The 22,022-nt window shown below is 38.4% G+C and overlaps 1 protein-coding gene across 1 annotated transcript; it reads right to left on the reverse strand.

Moving 5' to 3' along the window:
* Positions 1-1,032: 1,032 nt before the first annotated feature.
* slc4a10b (solute carrier family 4 member 10b) lies at positions 1,033-21,276 on the reverse strand. The gene is made up of 27 exons (XM_077535957.1): positions 21,160-21,276; positions 20,955-21,034; positions 19,777-19,896; positions 18,202-18,243; positions 16,638-16,719; positions 16,155-16,307; positions 15,764-15,902; positions 14,408-14,568; positions 13,386-13,571; positions 13,225-13,313; positions 11,716-11,873; positions 11,566-11,653; positions 10,134-10,280; positions 9,722-9,822; positions 9,464-9,638; positions 8,079-8,212; positions 7,739-7,984; positions 7,491-7,596; positions 7,005-7,166; positions 6,123-6,236; positions 5,132-5,293; positions 4,778-5,029; positions 3,613-3,681; positions 3,262-3,435; positions 2,355-2,474; positions 2,209-2,273; positions 1,033-2,127 (listed from the first exon to the last, which is right to left on the reverse strand). Exons 2-27 carry the CDS (start codon positions 21,030-21,032, stop codon positions 2,052-2,054), a joined length of 3,399 nt encoding a protein of 1,132 aa, XP_077392083.1. The 5' UTR covers positions 21,033-21,034; positions 21,160-21,276; the 3' UTR covers positions 1,033-2,051.
* Between the last annotated feature and the right edge of the window lie 746 nt (positions 21,277-22,022).

Genomic DNA, 22,022 nt, shown 5'->3' on the forward strand with positions numbered 1-22,022 from the left:
TAAGACGACCAAGTATAGTAAGGTTTTTTTTTGTTTTTTTTTAAATGACCATGTATAGTAAGGCGTTTTTCTTGACGACCATGTATAGTAAGTTTTTATTTTAAATGACCATGTATTTTTATTGAAAAAAAACAAACAAAAAACGACCATGTATAGTAAGGCGTTTTTTTTGTTTTTTTTTTGTTTTTTTTTAATGACCATGTATAGTAAGGCGTTTTTCTAGACGACCATGTATAGTAAGTTTTTATTTTAAACGACCATGTATTTTTATTGAAAAAAAAACAAAAAAAAAAACGACCATGTATAGTAAGCCGTTTTTTTTTTGTTTTTTTAGACGACCAAGTATAGTAAGTTGTTTTTTTTTTTGTTTTTTTTCTAGACGACCATGTATAATAAGTTTTTATTTTAAACGACCATGTACTTTTATTGGGGGAAAAAAAACAAAAAAAAACGACCATGTATAGTAAGGCGTTTTTTTTTTAGACGACCAAGTATAGTAAGGTTTTTTTTTTTTTTTTTTAAATGACCATGTATAGTAAGGCGTTTTTCTAGACGACTATGTATAGTAAGTTTTTAAACGACCATGTATTTTTATTGAAAAAAACAAAAACAAAAAACGACCATGTATAGTAAGTTGGCCCTTTGGGGGCCCCTGCTGGCTCAGGGGCCGCAAGCAATTGCCTGCCTTGCCTAATGTCAACCTACGCCTCTATATTAAGACATTCCAAAAAATTGAGATAAATGATTTTATAGAATGAAACCACTGTTAAGATGTTAGCAGCAGTGCTACTAAAGGAAAAATGTGTCAAAGTCCTTGTTTTGATTGATATGTTTTGTCTGCACAAAAGCTATTTTTCTCCGGATTCACAATACTTATGTTGTAATGTCGATAAGTAGAGAATAGAAAAAGGTAGAATTCAACTTAAAACACAATGTTCATGTGGCAATATTTCAGATTGGACATTTTTAAAGTCCAAAAAAACAAACAACCGTGCCATCTAATGTATCCAGCAAAAATGACACCACATTAAGTCAAGTTTGTTCATCAGTTTATAGATTGTAACAAGTGGAGCCGACTGATGGTTAATTCAATGACACATTTATGACACAAAATCTTTGAACTAACATCAAACTATAACAAAGGATTATTTACATTCAATTATTGAATACATTTAGCAAATATATAAATTACACCACACAAAATATAATTTAGGTATGAAAAGTATGACAAGTTACAATAGCATGCACATACAGTAACTGTTGTCATCACTTTCACGTTGCGTTATGGCTTTTCTCCCTTTGAATAAATGAGGACAACTAAGACAAACAGCTTGAAGCAAACAACAAAAATATATTACAAAAGAAATACAAAGCAAGTGCCCTTATAATAAGATTGATTTCAACAAAGCATTTAACATGGTTTCGTGCGGTTATTCACTTAGATTACAAGGTGATTTGAAGGGATAATAATAATAATAATAATAATAATAATAATTACAAAAACAAATAAATAAATGATGCAGTATAGAGACAGTATAGTGACTTTCCCTACCGAGTGTTTCCTCATCGCACTTTCTAATCATTTGTGGGACAATCTGCAATGTTGTGCTCACCTGACAGCATAGGAAATAAGACACATTAATATCGCATATTTTAATTAGGAGCGTCAAAATGAGTGCGTTAATTTAACGCCACTAATTTTTTTTCAACGCGCGCCCCCGGAAATCTTTTTTTTTTTTTTTACTTTTAGAACAGATATAAAATTGTGGATTAATCGTGAGTTAACTATTGAAGACATGCAATTAACTACGATTAAAAATTTTAATCGCCTGACACCCCTAATTTTAACAATTGTATTGTCATGACAATTTTTATCTTTATCTTTTACTTGACAGGAAACGTCAATTGGAAGTGGCAAATTTGGAGGCTTTATTTAAAATAAAATAAAAATATTTCACTTTGTTAAGTTCCATTTTTCCAGGTGAACTACAGTACTGCAATAAATGAAATTTCCCACGATATATATACACGTTGATTTTGCTGCAAATCTCCTAGCTTGTGACGCTCCAAGTGTTTCCAAAAGAGCCTTTGGACATCTCATCTGTGATGTTGATGACGGGTAATCCTCTGCAAAAGAAAAGCGATCAACCTGCAAAAGACGCTCAAATCGGTTCCGAATGAGCCGACAACAGGCAGACGATCGCTTACTTGCATCCCTCCAGCGGCACTTGCACTGCGCCATCTTCCTCAGCCAGGATGCTCTGCTCTTCCTCCTGAAGATTGAGTAGAAGCCGTTTTGCCGAGCGACGCAATTAGCAATTTCATGCAGGCAAACGAGGAAAACGGCACAAAACCTCCTCGGCATCCTCCAGCTTCTTCTTCTTGCTCTCGGGCATGAGGTCATCCAACCAGCTCAGCTCTCTCTTGGAGAAGATGCAGTCCAACAGTTTCCTGATGAACACCAGAGCCAACACCTGAGGAAGTGACACAATTATGTTGAAGATGTGCGCTGCGCTTCGGGAAACTTTCAAAATGATTGACAGGAAGTGCCGGATGGTGGAGGTCAGGGGTCAGCAACCTTTCCTGCCAAAAGAGACATTTTTGGCCAAATAAATAAGCAAAAATGTGTTTGTGTTAGTCTCGGGTACTGATGGCCCAAGAGCTAATTAGAGCTGCACAACAACACCAAAATATCACAAACTTTCCAGACATCTTTTGGTCATTTTCTGCCTCTCTTCTTCCTTTTTTGGATATTTTATAGCTATTTTTGACTTTTTTTTTCTGCCTTTTTGTTTGCTTTTTAAATGTTCTGACATGTTTATGGTAATATTCAAAAATTCTTTTGTTTTTGAACATTTTATAGTTACTTTTAAAACATTTTCTTTTCTGCCTTTAAAAAAATTTCAGACTTTTAGCAATTCCAAAGACATTTTATGGTAATTTTCGGGATTTCTTCTTTTGTTTTTGGATATTTTGTGATTACTTTTTGAACATTTTCTTTTCTGGTTTTTATGTTTAATCTGACATTTTCAGAAATTTTGTGGACCTTTTATGTCAATTTTATGCTTATCTCTTCCTTTTTGAACATTTTCTTTTCTGGCTAATACAAAGACATTTTATGGTAATTTTCCAGCTTTCTTCTTTTGTTTTGGACATTTTATGGTTTACTTTTTAAATGTTTTCTTTTCTAGCTTTTATGTTCAATTCTCTGACATTTTCAGCAATTTCGCGGACATTTCATGGTACTTTTCATGTTCGCACCATCATGGGGAAGACGATGGCGGCCTTGGAGGTCTTGATGACCCAGAGAAGAATCAAACAGCTGAGCTGGATGAAAGTGAACAGATGCACCTTCCTCAGGGGTACGTGACGCAGGTAGATGAAATCTGGCTGGTGCTTGGCCGGCATTCCGATCAGTGTGAGACGGTCAAAGAACTGGGAGGGGAAGGACACAACTGTGTGAGGAGTTGCAGCCGTGAACGACTTATTACCCATTTGCATGTGAATATGGAGGCGGTAACATTGCAAATGATGTTTTAAGAAACTATGGAAAAAATGGTAGAAAATAGCAATAGTGTTTATGTGAAATGTTTGTGAAACTGGTGGACGTACCTGTATTCCTCGGAGAGAGGACGCTCCCATATAGAGAAAGACGCCATACAACACGGGCATGGGAATGAACTGAAGGACAACAAAAAACACATTTTGTACTTGGAATCCACATTTCATGACATACACCTGCACAATTATAGTTTTTAACATGGATTGTAAAACATTTACACTTGGGGCTGACTGAAGTTTTGTTGGCAGCTTATTCCATTTGTGTGCAGCATAACAGCTAAATGCTGATTCACCATGTTTGCTTTGAACAAATCTCTGCTTCGACTTTGTTGTAGACTTACAATAATTTTGCATTGGACCACATCACACTGGATGCTGAACTACATACTTTATAACAACGACATTAACTCATTGACTCGCAGCCATTTTCACTGAAGCAACCCCCTTCGTTCCCGACTGTTTTACTGGATTTTGACTGATTTTGTAAGGCCCACAGAATATTGCGTTCTTTTGATATAAAAATATGGAACCCACCAAAAGAATCCCTTCTTTCATCAAGAAAAAAAAATGTGTATTTTTATGTTTTTCCATTTTGCATCAAATGGCATTAGAATACAGCTAAGTTTCATCATTATTCACGAATCTGTTTAAAAAACTGGCAAAAAGAGCTTGTTGCAACATGGCACTGGTTGATCTCTTATACTGTGCTGCCACCTGGTGGCCGGTTTTGTGATAACCACCATTGCTTTAATCATTCTCTTCAGTTCAGAAGCTGCATCGAAGCCTTCTGTATGCTCTAGCATTAAAAAAATAAATAAATATAAAAATGTATAAATACGTCTTTGGGACCATGGCAATATTTAAAATAGAACATATTTACAGGACTCTCAGAAAATGAGAATTTTGTGATAAAGTCCATTATTTTCTGTAATGCAAATTAAATAAGCAAAAATGTCATACATTCTGGATTCATTACAAATCAACTGAAATATTGCAAACCATTTATTGTTTTAATATTGCTGATGATGGCTTTTTTTTTTTTTTTTACTTGGTCTGAGGAAATCATAAAAGGCTTGCAATATTTCAGTTGATTTGTAATGAATCCCGAACGTATGGCATTTTTACTTACTTAATTGCATTGCAGAAAATAATGGACTTTATCACAATATTCTCATTTTCTGAGACAGTCCTGTAAATATTTTGTATACTATGTGACCTTGAGCACGGAGGTCATGAAGACGGAGCAGCCCATGAGGACGAAGATCATGAGGCCGGTGAAACGTTGCTCCCTGATGCCCAAGAACTTGGGCTGCTCGCCGGGCGCTGAGCACTGCGATTCCAGCTTGAGGCTGTTGACGTGCGTGATGGAGAGGACGGTGGCCGCCACGAACCACGGCAAGCCCATCAGGGAGCACACGCCGAGCATCAGACCCACCATGAACAGATCCAGGTGGTAGCCGCAGCCTTTCTACAAAGTCAGTAAAAATAAAGATTTTTATTTTTTTTTGGCCAAAGTCATTCTTGTTGGGTCACAAATGGAACGTAATCATCAGCCAAGGCAAGGAAGAACCTTAAGCTTGTGCTCCTTCCTGTTTATGATGACAGCTGTAATCTGCTGATCCATGAAGATGAGGATGGTGCACAGCAGAGCTGGAAACAGCGTGATGACGACGGTCCACCAGGGGTTTGGACCCAGCGGGTTGATGAACCAGCCTCGATCGTCTCTGGTTGGCTGGAATTGTGAAGGCATCAGAAATAAAATCATGCTCACGTGGTTCTTCCATACATCCGTTTTCTGGAGCGCTCGGGATGGGCGAGTGCACATCAGAAAATCATCAGGAGCCATTTGTCTTTCTTGAATTTACTTTTATACTGTTTTTCCTCATGGAGTGCCCAGAAATGTTTTCTTGCTTAACTGCAGGGAGGCTCATGTGTCTATTTTAGGGGTGTCAAAATTAGTGTGTTAATTTTGAGTTAATTTAAAGTTCCTTTAATGACACTAATTTTTTAAAATTATTATTATTATTTTTTTTTAATGCACGCTTAATGACCAGCCCTTCCTTGGAAAGCCTGTACTGGGGGAACCCCAGTCCCAACGCAGAGAAATTTAGCAGCAATACATTTAATAATAATGCATATACTTGTGGAGACTGCAATCAATTTGTATTTTTTATTTAATTTTATATTTTTTTTGTATTTTAAAAATGTGCAGAATTTCACAAGTTACTTCATGTTAAAGATTAAATAGCTGTTAATATGAAAAGAAAAATGCACTGAGCTAATGCAATTATGCCATCTAGTGGCAGAAACATTACCTCAACACAAATCAATATCACTTGCTTTTTTACAGTACAGTTTTGCTTTTGTTTTGTTTTTTAACTCAAATTTAGGAATTATTATGAAAATGCTGTATCAATAACTAAAAGATGCGGACAGATTTTTATTAGTTTGACATTTTTTTTCCGCACTTTCATGTTTCATGTTGACGTTTGCTGGTTGTCGGGGAGGAATCCGGCCTTCTATCGAGGCGGGTTGTTTAAACAACAATCATCCTCACTCACCTTAAACACACTTGGAACTTTCAGTTTTGGAGAGGGGATCCCTAAGGAGTAGTCAACCAGGACCATGGTGAAGATGGTGATGAAAACAGCAAAATCACTAATGATGGACCTCACCTGTTGGGAGAAAGTTATGTTCAAAATCGGAATGAAAACTTATCAGATATGTTGCTATTGTGTGTCGTTTTGACCCACCTTTGTACACATATTTGTTTTGAATTCGGACATGAGACAGTGGGGGAAAAAAAAAAAAAGTTAGCCCTCAAGCTAGAAAAAATGTGTAAAAAAAACAAAACAAAAAACATTTGGAGGTTTGGAGGTTTTTTTTTTGTTTTTTTTTTAAGAAACTAGAGAAAATGACATTTCTTCAGAAATTCCGTGGGAATGCTGAAAGCTGAATGCTAATAAAATATTTCCCAAGCGAGATTTGAAGATTTGAAGGTAATTATTTAACATGTGAGCCAACTTGGCTTGTTGAAAATCATGGCTAATGGCCTATTTATATGCAAAAGTGTTATCTGAAAGTACCCTCCATCCATTTAGATGGAAAAATGGAATGAATGATATCCAATGGAAAAAATGCAAAACAATAAAATTCACGTAATAGCGCCACCTAGGCATGCAGTACCTACCATTCATTTAGGAAACGTAGAACTAAGATAGTTGGTATACATGTAATCACTTTGCATAATTGCCATGGATATATTTGGAACGTAACCCCCACGATGAAAAGGAGAGTTAAAAGTTCTCGTCACTGCCTGTGACCAGAAAAATGTAGTACTAGCAAGAATCCACCAGGAAGCAACATTGCACCATCTCATGCAACGTGTGTTAAAAAGCAATGCGGAATTCATTCACGTGCTGACCTTCCATGACGTGTTGTACCTTTGTGGGGAAGTAACTGCTGAAGCGGAACTCCTTCAGGAAGGACGACATGAAAACGGTGGAAAAGAAGAGAATGACGCACCAGAAGAGAACGTCGGGGACGTAAGGCCCGTTGGGACCGCAGGCCCTGCCCACAAACTCGCCGCGCTTTTCAACGCAGTCCTGCAAAAGGATAAGCAGATCGTGCAGGATGTTATGATTAGCAAGGAATCGGAAGTTGAGTTTCCACGCGTCGGATTTACGAGCATCCATTTCCGCGGGAAATAGAAGTTTAAAAAAAAAAAAAAAAAAAAGATGCAATTTGGTGGTGATTTGCAGTGAATAATCCAATATAATCCTGTCCACATGCCCTTAATCTCCTCTGTTCTCAATCTGGGAGAGCATGCCACTTTAAGGTGGGAAAAAAATATCAAAGTGTGTTCTGTAATTTCATAATTTATGCTTTTTTTTTTTTTTTTTTAACCCCAAATCAGGACAAACTTGTACCTTGACCTCCAACGCTTCCCAGTAGATCTCGGACGCAGTGATGTTATTGATCTCCCAGTACTTCAGGGTGCCGTTGGTGGGGTCAGAAGGCTCAACGCATGAACATCTGCGGACGCACATACACATCTGGGTGTCCAAATAATCCCCACATCTGTGCCGGATTTACAAGTCCTCCAAGAAGTGCACCGTAATGACACTGTCCTCTTGCTCTTTTGTTTGTGTTTGTGTGTGAGTAGCTGTCCACCTACGAGTACAAGGAGAGCTTATCCAGGTTGTTGTTCTTGTTAATGGGATAGTAGTCCCCCAAGTAGAGCAGTTTCTCCAAGGCCTCGTAAATGAAGATGATGCAGATGAGCGAGGCGAAGGCTTCCTCCGTGAAACGAGTGATGTAACACACCAGGCAACTGGCGTCGGTGGCCACCAGCGCGATGCAGAGGAACGCCGTCCACAGGCCGATGCACGTCCGCAGGGACAGGTAGGACAGGTCGTACTCCCTGCCGGCCGCAAAAAATCACCGGGTGGATATTGGGCGAGTTTGCTTGCATTCAATTGAGAAAAAAACAAACAAACAAACAAAAAAAAACGTACTTGCAGAATTTGAAGAGTATCTTTTCAAAAACAAGAACAGGCCCGGTGCTGCCCAGAATGGTGAGCGGCTGACCGGCGAACAAGGAGTAGGCGATTCCCGTCAACGAGGCACCAAACAGCGACTCAATTGCACTCTAGGAAAGGGGAAAGGACAGTGGATATGCATCATATAAACAATCTTGCTAGTTAGCTGAAAAATTTTACCTAGTTACTTTACTGATTACCTGATTTTAAAAGTAACTAATTAGATTACAAGTAACTATTTTATTTATTTATTTATATTTATTTATTTTTTTGTCAAAAGTGACTAGCAACCAATCTAGCGACTTTTTCTGGTGTTTTTTTTTTTTTTTAACTCACTTTTTGCCTCTCCCACGACATTAATCCTCTCAGGATCCTTTACTATTACATGCAAATGACCAATTATGCAAATTATACCATGACATCATTCAGCAACTTCTCGAGACTTTTAGGACAACCAAAAGCTACTTTTCTTACTGGGAAGGTGGCAACACTGGGACTTCAGCTGATTTTGGCCCGAGAGGTGGGCTCCTACCAGCTAGGGCTGAATGATTTTGAAAAATAAGCTAATTACCATTTCCCCCCTCAATATTGCAAATTGAGATTTAAAGTAGAAGTCAACCTTCAACATAGTTTGACAATAAAATGTTATATGTGACCTTACCAGTTGACATTCTGATTAATATTCTTACACTTTTGGAATCAAGCAGCTTTTGGAGTCAAGCAGCAAAATCCAGCCAATTTTATCCATCTCAGGGGGCGGCCATTTTGACACTTGCTGTCGACTGAAGATGACATCAGTGTTGAAGGACAGTCAACAACCAATCCGAGCTCACCTGTTTTTTTGAAGACGAGCTGTGATTGGTTGTTACCTGAGACACGAGCAACAGTGATGTCATTTTCACTTGATTGCAGGTGGCAAAATGGCCGCCTTCTGATATTGATAAAAACGGCTGTATTTAACTCATATTTCACTAACGCAATATTAACCAGAATATCACATTTAGACTAGTAGGGCTGCAAAGAACATATTATTTCCAAGATTTATTTATTTTTTTCGGGGGGTTGACATCCCCTTTAATATGTGATATTTTTAAGGTATTCTTCCAATGTATTTTTTTTTTAAACACAATCAGTAAATTATTCTGTATTTACAATAAATCAGAGCTTGAACCAAGAATAGCCATAATGCTAGCCTTTTGTCAAACACAAGTTTAGAAACGTCAAAATATTTGGACAGATTGGCCGAACAATTGATCAACAATTTTCATCATAGTTGATCAAAGTCTTTGAGTCAAATGCTGATCCCTCGTTCTGCCGTGTATCGTTATATAACACAAAGATCCAAATAGCGAGAGCCTTACTATGCGTCCTTCAGTCGCCTCGCCCAAAAGTCCTCCAAAAGTGATGACAGGGGACATGCAGGCACAATAGAGGAAGAGGAACGAGGCCACACACTGCAAACTGAATGCATCCGTGTAGTCGGACAGGTAGTGGGGGGCTTTGCGCTTGATGTCGAGAACGAGACCACCAAACCATCTGGGCATATACAAGAATGTACGGAAATTGAAATACCAAAAAAGAAAAAGAATAATAGCTGCAGTCTTTGTTCACTGACTTACTTCCCCGTGCGCTGCAGTTCAGGACCTCCGTGGCCTTCATGCTCTTCTTCATTCGCTTCAGATAAATCGTTTGGTAGATTGGTGTTTTTCTTCCTCTTTTCCTGTTTAACAAAGACATACACTGGATTTATAGGAACTAAATTTCATGTTACGAGGTACTAATTCTGGTCAGCTGGGGCTCCATGTATGAATGAAGTAAAACAATGCTCATTGTTTGACCAGATTTGTAAGTGGAAAAAAAAAAAAAATGTACACGTACATCTGAGAAGGAATGTAGTCCCAACAAAAACAATAATTTAGCACATTTGAAGATTGGTGGAAAATGGAAAGTTGTGACCTGCAGATTGTTGATTTGCCATGACTACAACACAATCCTCCAACAACAAATAAAACAACCAAAAATGGTACTTACCTGAGAAGGAACATTTTTAGGTGGTTCTATCCTAATGGATGGATCCCACTCTCCTGGTGGCAAAACTGTCACTTGATCGAGAAATTCGTCAATCCCGGCAATCAGGTCGTTTCGGTCCTTGGCTTTATATGCGACATCATGAAAAACCTGGAAGAAAAAAAAATAAAAAAAAATAAAAATTGAATGGTAATTAACTCCAGCTCATTCTCCTCCACTATTCTGCAGTAATATCAATGCTAATTTTTTTTTTTTTTAAATCACACTGTTTCCCTACTTTGTTACGCAACTAGAGGGTGCACAGAAATGGATAAAGAATCCATTTAAAATTCTTATTTCCTAATTGTTTGGCCACAACATTGCATCTTCTCCATAACCCTCTTGCAGAAGTTTCACGCCCCTTAAGGCAAGAACCCAATATATGAATAATACCGCCTTATTTTACCTTTATTAAAATGGGGGCTGGAACCGATTCATAGCATTTCAATTCTTTTCAACTGAGAAAATTCATTCCATAAAGGTATACAGTAAACCCCATAATATGTCAAATACGTTATTTTAAAAAATCTATTATTTTACCTTATTTAAGACTCTCTAGGTATGTTTTTGTAGCATTAATGATGGAGAGAGCAAAAGATGAGCACAAATATTGCACATTGTTACACTGTACAGTATGTATTTCACAGTAGACATACATCCCGATTGTCTAAACTAACTTATCATCTCACATTACACATCATAATCATGTCCAAAGATGTTCATTATAAATTGATCTACAGCCATTGCTTTCTGTAAATATAAAAAGCAGGATTACAGAGGATTTAACGTTGAATATTTTTTTGTAAGACAACAGTGGAATTACATGCAAAACTAACACGGGCTACAACAAAATAGTTATTACTTCACAAAAAAATTGCAAAATAGAGAGACTGTGATGGGGGCTTTACTGCACGTGTAAATTAAGTTACAAGCTAGGACATTCAATAAAGTGACCTTGTAAATCAAAGTACTGCCATGTACATACACAGAATAGTGATGGCGCTGATAGGCAACAAGTGTTATTGAGGCAGTCCAGTCTCGTTTCTTTCTTGTCTCACCTCGTCTTGTTAAGTGATCATCTGTGATCCTTTATTGACCTTCACTCCAGGTCACTTACCGAAACCTCTCACGCCCTTATAAGTACCCTTTTTTTACATTCAGTCAAGAATTAAAGAGTTGTGAATCCGTCAAATCCATTTTATGCTCTCTGATGATGGACAGGAGCCTAAATCCTGGGCAGAATGTGATGACTAATCCCCAAAAGCTTGTCATAAAAGCTCTGATCTGTGCGTCATGCTGAGAAATGTTCCATCGCTTTGGGAGCTTGTGGAGTTCTGCTCAACTGTGAATTCATGCAAACGTGACATGTGGTTGCTTGGTGCGCTTCCTTCCTTACCTCGTCTGTCATGAGCGTAGCGATGGACCGTCCAATCTCGTGATATTGAGGGCCTCTTCCAACAGGCCCCAGGAGAATAAACAGAAACCTAAGACAAAAACATGCCGTTGAAGATTGGATGGAAATTAGGCGGCGTGTTTGCAACCTCACCTGGTGGCGATGGGGACCTCGGCCAGCCCGCTGAGAAGAACGGCTGGTGAGAGACGCACAAAAGCCACCACGGGCTTGTTGAGGAAGTCCAACTCTCCTATTAACACGTTGCACGCCTCAGCGCCTGGTGGGATCTTCTTCATGAAATGAAGGTCCATCTGAAAGAGGATGAACAGGACAGCAGGAGATGTTGAAAGTCTTTCTACCAAAGGCCACATATATAAAAAAACAAAGGGCCACTTTGACATTCTTCTATTTTATTCACCAAAAATTGATGCACCAGTGTCGGTAAAGACAAGCAATTATACAAGGTGTCCCACAAGGCACGATCTTCTTCCTTTTTTAATTTCAGGTATCGTTTGGGATATTAGATACTAGGGCTGTGCAATTAATTGAAATTCAATTACAATTTCAATTATTACACTTCACAATTACAAAATCAGCATAATCGTAAAAAAATATTAATACTAATTTTGAGTTGTTTAAATTGATACATTTGCAGTTTTATTTTGTTTTACAATAACAAATGTAATCAATTTTGTTGAACTTGCATAATTATAGTGTTTCAAAGAATTGTATGTGTCTTAATATATTTTTTACATTTAACCGTTTCCTTGTTTTGGAATAAAAAAGAAAGTTTAGTCCCTAATTGTGATTTCAATTATTAAAGTATAATCATGATGAATATTTTCTTAATAATCAAGCAGTCCTATTCGGTATCGTGTCTTTGTAGTGTATTCGATTGAAAATGATTTGAAAATCAGTGTGTTTTGTTTTTATTGATTATTTTACGTTTTATACAACATCCCAACTTTATTGGAATATTTTAAGATCCAGAATCATGCTAAAAATCCACTGATGACGTGGCTTAAGAAGACATAACAGCCTCAAAGATTAATAATAAATCACACTAAAACTGTTTTCCATATGAATCTTTGGCCATCCGACATTTCTAGAGTTAATCCTCACATTTAGCACAAACAGCTATTTTGGACCATCTATCAAAATATGTTCTTTTGGGACGTGTTACATAATGTCTGAAATATGAAGGTTCCTTTTATAATAGCACACTTAAAAAAAAAAATCCACTGTCCGGTTTTCAATGCCTTGCAAATAAATGATGCAACAAATGTTGGCAGAGTGAAGGTGTTGATTTTTCAGCGAGAATTATGTGGCAGTAACAAGCAGTAACTGGAGTGTTGCTTGTTCCTTCATTGCAATCAAAGTTGCACAACAATCGACAAGGTTTTATCATGTTTTGTTTATGAAGCCTATTATGCAAGAAAGTTAACAATGAGGAGGATGATTACTACTGTATGTTAGTTATTAAAACATGATATGATTAGTTTGAACATTTTTGTGTTTAACTATACAATGCTTCGCTTTCATTTGTGGGTCACGATATAAATAAAGATGAGTAAGAAAACTTCAACTCTGAGCTTGAAGCAAGCTTTTTTAATTCCCCAGTGAGATGTGTATTAGTTTATCATTGCAGTGTCCTAAGAACACCTTGCTTAAATCGACAGAGCTGTTTTCTCTGGTGATGTCCCCTTTTCCATCTGGACCTGCCAAATGAGACTGCGAAGATGTCATCTGACCTGGAAGAAGACGCAAAGAACGCATTAGTCTCCCTTATTGTGGAGAGACATCAAGTCTCGTGTCGTCCTCACCGTTCTTGTCCAGGTGAACGTCTGACGTCCGTCGGCCAATGTCGGCGAGCGAGCGCACGATGGGCAAGCGATTGGCCAGCTTCTTCTGGTTCTGGTGATGGTGTCGCTTCAACAGCGCTTCGTGCACTTTCTTTCGGAGCTTGTCGCCCAGCGGCGAGTACAGTTCCTGGTGGTCCAGTACCATATCTACTCCAAGGAGAAAAAAGGGATGCCTTTCTTGAAACTGCAGGGTTGACTGCCCTCGTCTTTTAACTTCCAGATTATCATGTTCATATTAGCGCAGATAGAATACATTGTTGTGAGCGGGAACGCAGCCGACTCCCGGTCAAGCGAAGCGGCTCCCCTTATTAATCCATTTAACTTATTCCATGCATGTCAGTAGTCACGTCCATCAAAGTTTTTGCTTCAAACATTCAAACTGGTCTGAGGGTATCCGGACAGTTTTATATTATGGAGGATCAAAACTGCCAAAATAAAAATAAATAAATAAATAAATAAATACATAAATAAATAAAAGTGACAATAAAAACGAATATAAAAAATATTATTCCAAAATTAAATACAAAGAAAATAATATAAATGTATTATGTATTAACAAAATATGTATATATACATAATTGCATATATCAACTTGCTCGACTTCTCAGTTGTGGTGACAGTGGACAACATAATCGTCCATTGCTGGAGCTCTCCATGCAAGCCGGCGAGACTTCCTTGTTCACCAACCCGCTCACTCGACCATTGAAAGGGCGGGGTCCAACCCAAGACGTGCTTAGGCCCGCCCCCTCATTTCAATAACATTTTGTGCTGACAGAGCGTCTGCAGCATGAAATTAATAAATGTGAGAGCAGAGCGTTTTTATTTATTGATTGATATTTAATTTTATTTTTTATATTTATTACCACATGTATTTATTTATTTATTTATACATTTATATTTGTTGTATTTGATTTTTGAATGATATTTTTACATCAGTATTAATTTTTTTTTAATTTTGGCAGTTTTGTTCCTCCATATCTTACCTGCGATCTCCTCGATGGTGGCGGCCCTCATGTCGAGCAGCACGGTGCCGTTGATGATGCAGCTGCGTAGCTCAAACAGGCTGTGCAGCGACAGCGTGGCCACGTAGGGTTTACTCCAGCGCTCTCCCCCGTCCTCCACGTCCTCCTCAAACTTCAGCCACCTGCCGCGACAGTCGCGCAGATAAGGCGCCGGCAGACGGGCGCGAAGTGACGTGCCATCTGCTCGAGGCGCCGCGCGTTTCGCTTTGATTGCTCCTTCTCTCACATGGACTCATTTAGCGAAGCAACGTATTGCCTTTTGTCACGGCGTAGCTGTAAATACAGTATGTCTCAGTTTGGTGGATAAATGCATGCTATAAAGCAATCTTGAGACTAAGTTTTCACCCAAAAATTATGACTTTACAAAAGGCTAACTAACCTTTTTTGTATGAAGTTGCTAATGGTGTAGCACAGTAGACTAGTAGTTAGCATGTTTGTTTCATAGTTGAGTGATCCCGGGGTTTGAATCTCAGCTCAAGCTCTCAAGCATGGATATTGAGCATTGTTGCCTTTGAATATTTTAATTTAAAGGACATTCCCCCCCGCCTACTGCCCAGAGCCAGCTGAGATAGGCGCCAGCATCCCCCGCGACCCTTGCGAGGAATAAGCGGTAAAAGAAAATGGATGGATGGATGGATAAAGGACATTCCAATAACACAGCATTCCTCTGCCTATTCACTGTTTGCTCCACGACTGCAACTATACACATATTTTAGGGCCGTTCAATATAATTTTTTTCAGACCAATACCAGTACGAGTAATGACTCTGCGTACTCACCAATACCAAGTACCAATAACTCTAGTACTTTTGCTATATCGAATTGCATTTAACGCTGACCAAAAAATTGTGTCAAACTGCCACAGTATAGCGCCAACTACTGCTGAGGAGGACTTACTCGATTTTAGATTTATTTCTTTATTTTTTGCCTTGAGTATCGGGGGCTATCGGCATCCTCCACGAGTACTCAATACCTTAAAATAATGCTGTATCGGCCCGAAACGGTACCTGAATCATAATTCACATTTTGTGCCTCTTCTGCACTGTCAATTCTGTTTTTGAGTAAATGGACGGAAATCAAACCATGTTTTTATCATAATCATCTTAATCAACAACATAAACGACAGCAAAAAAAAAAAAAAAAACATGCATAGGTTCATTAAAGGCTCCACGTAGGTTGCACATAGGTGTGAATAAAAGTGGGAATGGTTTGTCTTACATGTGCCATGTGATTGGCAGTCAACCACTTGAGGGTAAAAAATAAAAAAATAAAAAAATCAGCTAACCTGCGACCAACAGGAAGAAAATAATGTAGTTACCTGGCACTCTCCCGCCACTCAGAATCCTCGCCCTCCCTCACGAAAATCTCATCCATCTCCGTAAAGAGGTCGTGAGGAATGTGCTCCTCGTCCTCATCTTCCGTCCCGAGGAGGAACTGGACCCTCTGGGAGGGCGTGTCTGGGAACACAAACGACAAAAAATGACAGCGAGTGGTCTGGACTGGGACGGTTCTCCCGAATTGCAGCGTTCTGATTGGGCTGCAGCTGTGTGACCCAGTCAGAAAACCATTCCGATAATCAAGTCCATACTTCGCCTGGTCTGCTTTGAGCAATCTGGAGATGTAATATTACTCAACAAACTTGAATGAAGGGCTCCGTCTCAATACATTTTATCAAATAAAACTCATACGTAAGGTATTATGTGTCGTACCGTAGATGGGAGACTCTCTCCCCTCCACCAATGGGAGGGCCCGCTCCCTGCTCCTCCGTTTGTGTTTGTTTCCATGGTGACGGTGCCTGCGATGGCTGCGCTGTCTGATGCTGCCCAAAGGGACGTGAACGCCGATGTACAGCGTCCGGTGGCCTGCAAACGCATTCCGACAGGGGTGATTGAGTGGAATGTCCTTAATGTACATGTGACAATTGATGTTGAGCAACTTTACAGAAAATCATCATGGATGAGTACAACCTCTTTGTGGTAGTCCATTAAATTGTTGTATTGTAATATTTCTGCTCATTCCTGAGCATTTTGATTACTTAACTAATATCAGATATTCTCTCACTCTCTATAACTCCCACTATAGTCACATTTTTATAAATGAGAAGCTTAAAGCTGATCATTGTCATTATCTGTGTAATGTTTTACTGTATTAGATGTAATTAGACTGTGAACCCAAGTGTTGTCATGTGTTACCTTCAAGATCTTCCGGCTCGAAGTTGGTGCTTTGCTGCGAGCGTGTTCCTCCTCTGTCCACTACCGCTTCATCGTCACTCCTCTAAAAACCAAAAAAATAAATAAAAAATCACGCAAACACACGTTCAAGAACAAACACGTCTCTGAATTCACTTCACAGGGTCTTTAAATGTTTGCGTACGTTCAAAGAGAGATTTGGCTACAATTGTTTGTTCAACAATGCGTGAGAAATAAAGATCTTGATTCCTAATTCAAGTTAATTAGCTCTGTGATCAGCGGAAATAAGTTTGGGAAGTCAACTCATTTAACTCTGTCATTTCCTGTGAATCCGAGCAAGGCGCGAAATAGTCCTGAGCGCATTCTCAACGCAACCACACACACATTCAAAGCACTTAATAGAGAAGGGATTTTTAATCCTTAAAGCCTGCTGCTGGGAGTCGGTCAGCTACACCCACCCGCTGCCCCGCCTCCCCAGCCATCTTGACCTGCAGCTGACTATCGAGGCATTTCCATAATGAACTTTTTTGTTTTTTTTTTAAGCGGCTGTCGCCTGGCGGCCTAGACAGTTTAATGTTAATCTGTTTACAAATACGCACTGACTGCATAGTGCATAGACAGATTACACTGCCTCTACTTGTAATAATAATAATAATAATAATAATAATACAGCACACTTAATAGCTCCCTTTAATTGAAATTGCATCAGTACTTTTGACCAGCCATTAATTGACTAACTAACTAACATTGAAGAGAAAGTAGAAGTAGAAGAAGAAGTACTGTAGAAGAAGTAGAATAAGAAGAAATTTTCCTCTGTCACTCACATGATATGGTTGAACAGTTTTTGCATAAAACTATCCAAAATAGTGAACGGCTTCACCTCTTCAGCCCGCCCAAATCCAACCCAGGCTCAACCCAATCTTATGGGTCAAAAATATTTAACCCAACCTTGTGTAAAAGTAACCTGGCTCAAAATTCACAGCTACCTAGTGGGTGGAAATTAGGAAATTAGGAAAACAAGCCAGCATTTTTTAGTTTGTGTGTTTAAAGAGACTGAGTAGGGTAAAACTATTAAAACGCACAAGCACAAAGCTTGAGTTTTAATACAAGCATTAATGGACCAAAAGAGACGCGAGGACATTGCAACTATCCAAATGGGATAACTGGCACCAAACAAGGTTGGATGACTACAACTAGAGTGACAAAATGTTGTCAAAGTGCTGGCAAGCCACCCAGCTTAGGTGACATGACAGGATGTGGCACACACTTGGCCGGCGTCCCTGCAGATGGCGGAGGCACACTCGATGGCGACGCGGGACGCAAAAAGGCAGTTCAGCCTTTAAACGAGGTGCCTATATCTTCCCATGCAGACTGACACATTTTTGGCAGATGATTTCTATATAGCACATTTGATTTTGAAAATTGACACATGGGAGAGGTCAATTGGAGATAGTATAGATAGTAAATGGATGGATAGATACAGTAAGTGATCTGAACAATTTCTGCTCCACTGTGTTGTCCTTGTAAATGTCAAACACACGAATGTTAAACGTGTCATTAAACTCACCAAACTTCGACGGCCAACGGATGAGTCAAAGGCGGAGTTGACCTGCAAGACAAAACAACCTTACGGTTAGTTTAAGGCCCTTGTTTTATTTTAGTTTCACATGACATATTAACTGTAAAATGTTATTTTTAGTTGACCTTTCGTTTTGCGCCAAATCCACACACACACAAAAAAAATACACACAAACGCAGCTCTAGAGAAGAGCATAGAAGCTCTGCGGCCAAAAAGCCAGGCGCTTAAAACCTTGGGCTAAATGGGAGGGGGAAAAAAAGCTGCTTGGCTGTAAATGGCAAAGAGCTGATAACAACAAATCTCCATCAAAATGATCAAACAGGACTGGCCAAAAGTTCATGACCTACAACATGGTCTTCATTTAGGAAATACATTGCAGTAAATATTAATTGAAGCAACCTCTATGTCAATGCAGAAAGTTATAAATTCAGCATTTTTTTTTTTACTTAGCAGAAAGTCATTTTTTGTCAATGTTTGCATGATTAAAAGGTTATTTTTAATTTTAAAAAGTAATTGAGAACAGAACTTTGTGAGTTCTTTCTGTGAAAAGTGCTACACGCCCACAAATCTGCGAATAATTGAATAAAAAGGTTTTGTAACTTTGTATAGATGCCACAATCTGGCAGTAAAACACTTCAAATGTGGAGGATCATAAACCATCAACACATGTATGCAATCATCAACTCATGATACATAAAGTGGATTCAGTAGTTACATTATTTATCTGACACAGCTTCAGCTTAAATTATTAAAAAATAAATAAATGATCACAAACTGATGTGAGCACGCATAGTCAAACAAAATTACCAAACTCGCATTAGACAAATTGCAATAAGTTGCATTGTTTTGCATTTACGCGCAATAATAAATCTGAGGAAATTGTAACAGCAAAATAGGCTGTAGAAAATGACAGTAGTTACATTCACTTTTGACAAACCAATTAATCAATAATCCTAAAAACATTACAATTCCACCAGATTGCGACAATAGTTTAAATTTGTTGGCCTGAGCACAAAAAAAAGTGAATGGGGGAGATTTTCAAAAAAATAACGAGGGATAGGTTAAAAAAAAAAATGTGAATTTGCATATGGATTTCACTGTTAGTAAAATTTTCTTACTTGTTGCTCAACAGAATTCATAATTGGCTAGGAAATTAGTCCTCAAAAATCTGTATGAAAATTATTAGTTGACGCATAAAAATTCAGAAAATTAATCAAAGCTCTGTATTGACTATAAAATGTATGTTACAAAATGAAAAACAGCACCATCTGGTGGGGAAATGCTGTACAGTTCCCTATGTGCTGCAAATGAAGGAATATCTTACCTTGTAATTAAATATAAAACAATAGAAATAATAATGGAGACAAATTTTTTTATTCCAATTCAATAGCACAAAAATTAACTAGTTAGTTTCAGACTCCTTTTCTACTCCCTGATAATATTTTTCTGTTGCCATGTCCTGATAGTTCCCATTACAGAGTCCCCGTTTTACCTTTTTCGCACTTTCAACATGAGCGTCTGTCAAATCCTGTTTTGTCTAAAAAGAAATGTTCAATTCCTTACAGCGGGTAGCAGCGGCTCCATGTGTACTCCCTGGTCCTGCATGTCCATGCTGCCGTGTCGTGGGTGGCGATGGAGACGATGGCGATGATGGCGATGATGATGATGATGATGATGATGATCCTGAGCCCGGCCAGCGTGTAATCCAGTGAATGGAAGCAGGAGAGAAAGTCCAAGGCGGTTACGTGTTCATGCTGACCATTTATTTACTCCTTTCATTCATGGACATCTGCGGATGAAATCATCAGCTCTGAATGCTAGATTATTTTTTAATTCATTGACTCCCGGTGTCAATATAGTGAGCAATCACATTTGTTGGGGTTTCAAGAATATAAAATCCTATTATAGGAATACAGTTAATTTGAGCTCAAGAACTCGAGTGGGTTAATTCCATGTATGTCATTTTGCAGGAAGTGATTTAACGTTTCAAGGCTGAGATTTATATCCGGATAACTCTGCTTACAAATAAATAGGGCCTATATATAATTGTGTTGTTTTTTTTCTCAAAATAATGATTTTGATAAGATATAATACTACTTTTATCCACAACTAAGGTACGGTCATTATCTTCAATTTTTTAAGGTTGGATCCTGGTCAGTATCATCTAAGTTGCCTAAAAGGGGGGATCGGATTTAGGGAAGGGTAAAATAGTGGTTTAAATCCAAATATATACTGCATAGATACATATAAATAACCTTCGAAATCTTCTAATAATCTCTGAACCTTAATTTTAGAATGTTTTTACAGGACGTGAAGCTCAGTTTCTTGGAAGTTGGCCCAGTTTTGCACTGACAAATCAGAAAAATTGCTAAGTGCAATAAATACAATTGGAACTAAACCTTTGGACCAGTACTCATTCTTAAAGGTGCCTTTACGTCATTAAAAACAACAACAACAACAACAACGCTAGTTAAAAGTGGCTCTAACAGAACCTTTCTTGAAATAACATGATTTGAACACACATTTTAACCTCTGTTAGTAGTCATAACATTAAGCACAAAATGTTTAACAACCCAGACCTCTCAACTGTGAAGCAGACACGCTAACCAATTATGCCATATGACTCTTTGTAAAGCAAAATAATAATTTAAAAAAAGGCTAATCCTCAATTTACACCTAATATATGAATCGAAATGACCGTGTTATGCATTTATTTGACCCGTTGTTGTCCACCACCCCACCGAGGCACGGCAGCGTCTGTGCAGCTGTCGCCATCTGCTGCTTGATCGTGGGAACTTCTCCATTGTCCTTCCTTCCATTCCTTCAAATAGGCACACACACGCCGTTGAAAATCACTTTTGACAACGAAATAGCATTAAATGCCAACTGAAAGCAGTTCTAATACTTCTTGCTGTTATTCGAGTACTTATTTGAGAAATCACTTACCTAGGATAAAGTAGTTCTGTCTTGTTTTAACACGATTCTGTGGACTAGCATATTAGCAGAATAATCGCCCCTTTTTTTGTATCCACCTGCTACCGACGGAAGTGACGTCAAAGTGCCCTTGGCTCACTTTGCAAACGTCACGTGATCCAAAACAGTTGAGCCCGTTGGCCCTGTGACGTCATTTTCAGTCATCAGTAGGTGGTAAAGCCAAAACGGCCGGGCTCCAGGTGGAGGAGTTGAACCGTCACCTGTCTTTAGTGCCGGTTGGCGCGGGTTCGCTCCTCCACCTGGGAGACCCCATGTGGCTTACCTGAAGTAAGCTTGTGTGTGAGTGAGTGGTTAAAAAAAAAAAAAAAAAAAAAAAAAAAAAAATGGCCACCGCCTAAAAAGCGGTATTCTGATTAATTCTTATTCCACTGATTAGTCAAGGCACATAGAACATATTATTGGAAACAAATAAAAAAAAAAAAGTTAATATTCCAAAACTTATCACGTAACCAAATGTGACCTCGTTTGTTCATAATTTGAACAACAGTGGCCTGTTAGTTTGGATGATATAAAATTCATGTAAACATCTGCCTGCATTAGCACTTGTTCATTTGGTGTCAGATCTCCACACTTGAAGGGCTTCTAAAATTACATTTTTGTATCTGTTAAATTATTTGCCAAATTTTTGGAACCACCCCTCATCAACAGGAAAAGAAAATCAAAATAATCAATTGGTAAATAAAAAATAAGATCTGTGCCTTAAATTGATGATGCGTTTAGGGATACCATATACATAACCTGGTGATAGCCTGATTATGATTTATTCTTCTTCTATGACATTCCAACAGAGACTGATCTCTTCACAACAACAAAAA

This window comes from Festucalex cinctus, chromosome 11, assembly GCF_051991245.1.
Source record: "Festucalex cinctus isolate MCC-2025b chromosome 11, RoL_Fcin_1.0, whole genome shotgun sequence".
Lineage (NCBI taxonomy): Eukaryota > Metazoa > Chordata > Actinopteri > Syngnathiformes > Syngnathidae > Festucalex > Festucalex cinctus.

What these genes read in the sequence shown, in the direction of transcription:
- slc4a10b (XM_077535957.1), bottom strand. Translation starts at nt 21,032, where the DNA reads ATGGAAGGAAGGACAATGGAGAAGTTCCCACGATCAAGCAGCAGATGG. An exon ending in CACCATCGAGGAGATCGCAG is followed by an intron (nt 13,572 to 14,407) that starts GTAAGATATGGA and finishes TCCTTGGAGTAG; the next exon opens with ATATGGTACTGGACCACCAG. An exon ending in AGGCGACTGAAGGACGCATA is followed by an intron (nt 8,213 to 9,463) that starts GTAAGGCTCTCG and finishes CCCCTTTCCTAG; the next exon opens with AGTGCAATTGAGTCGCTGTT.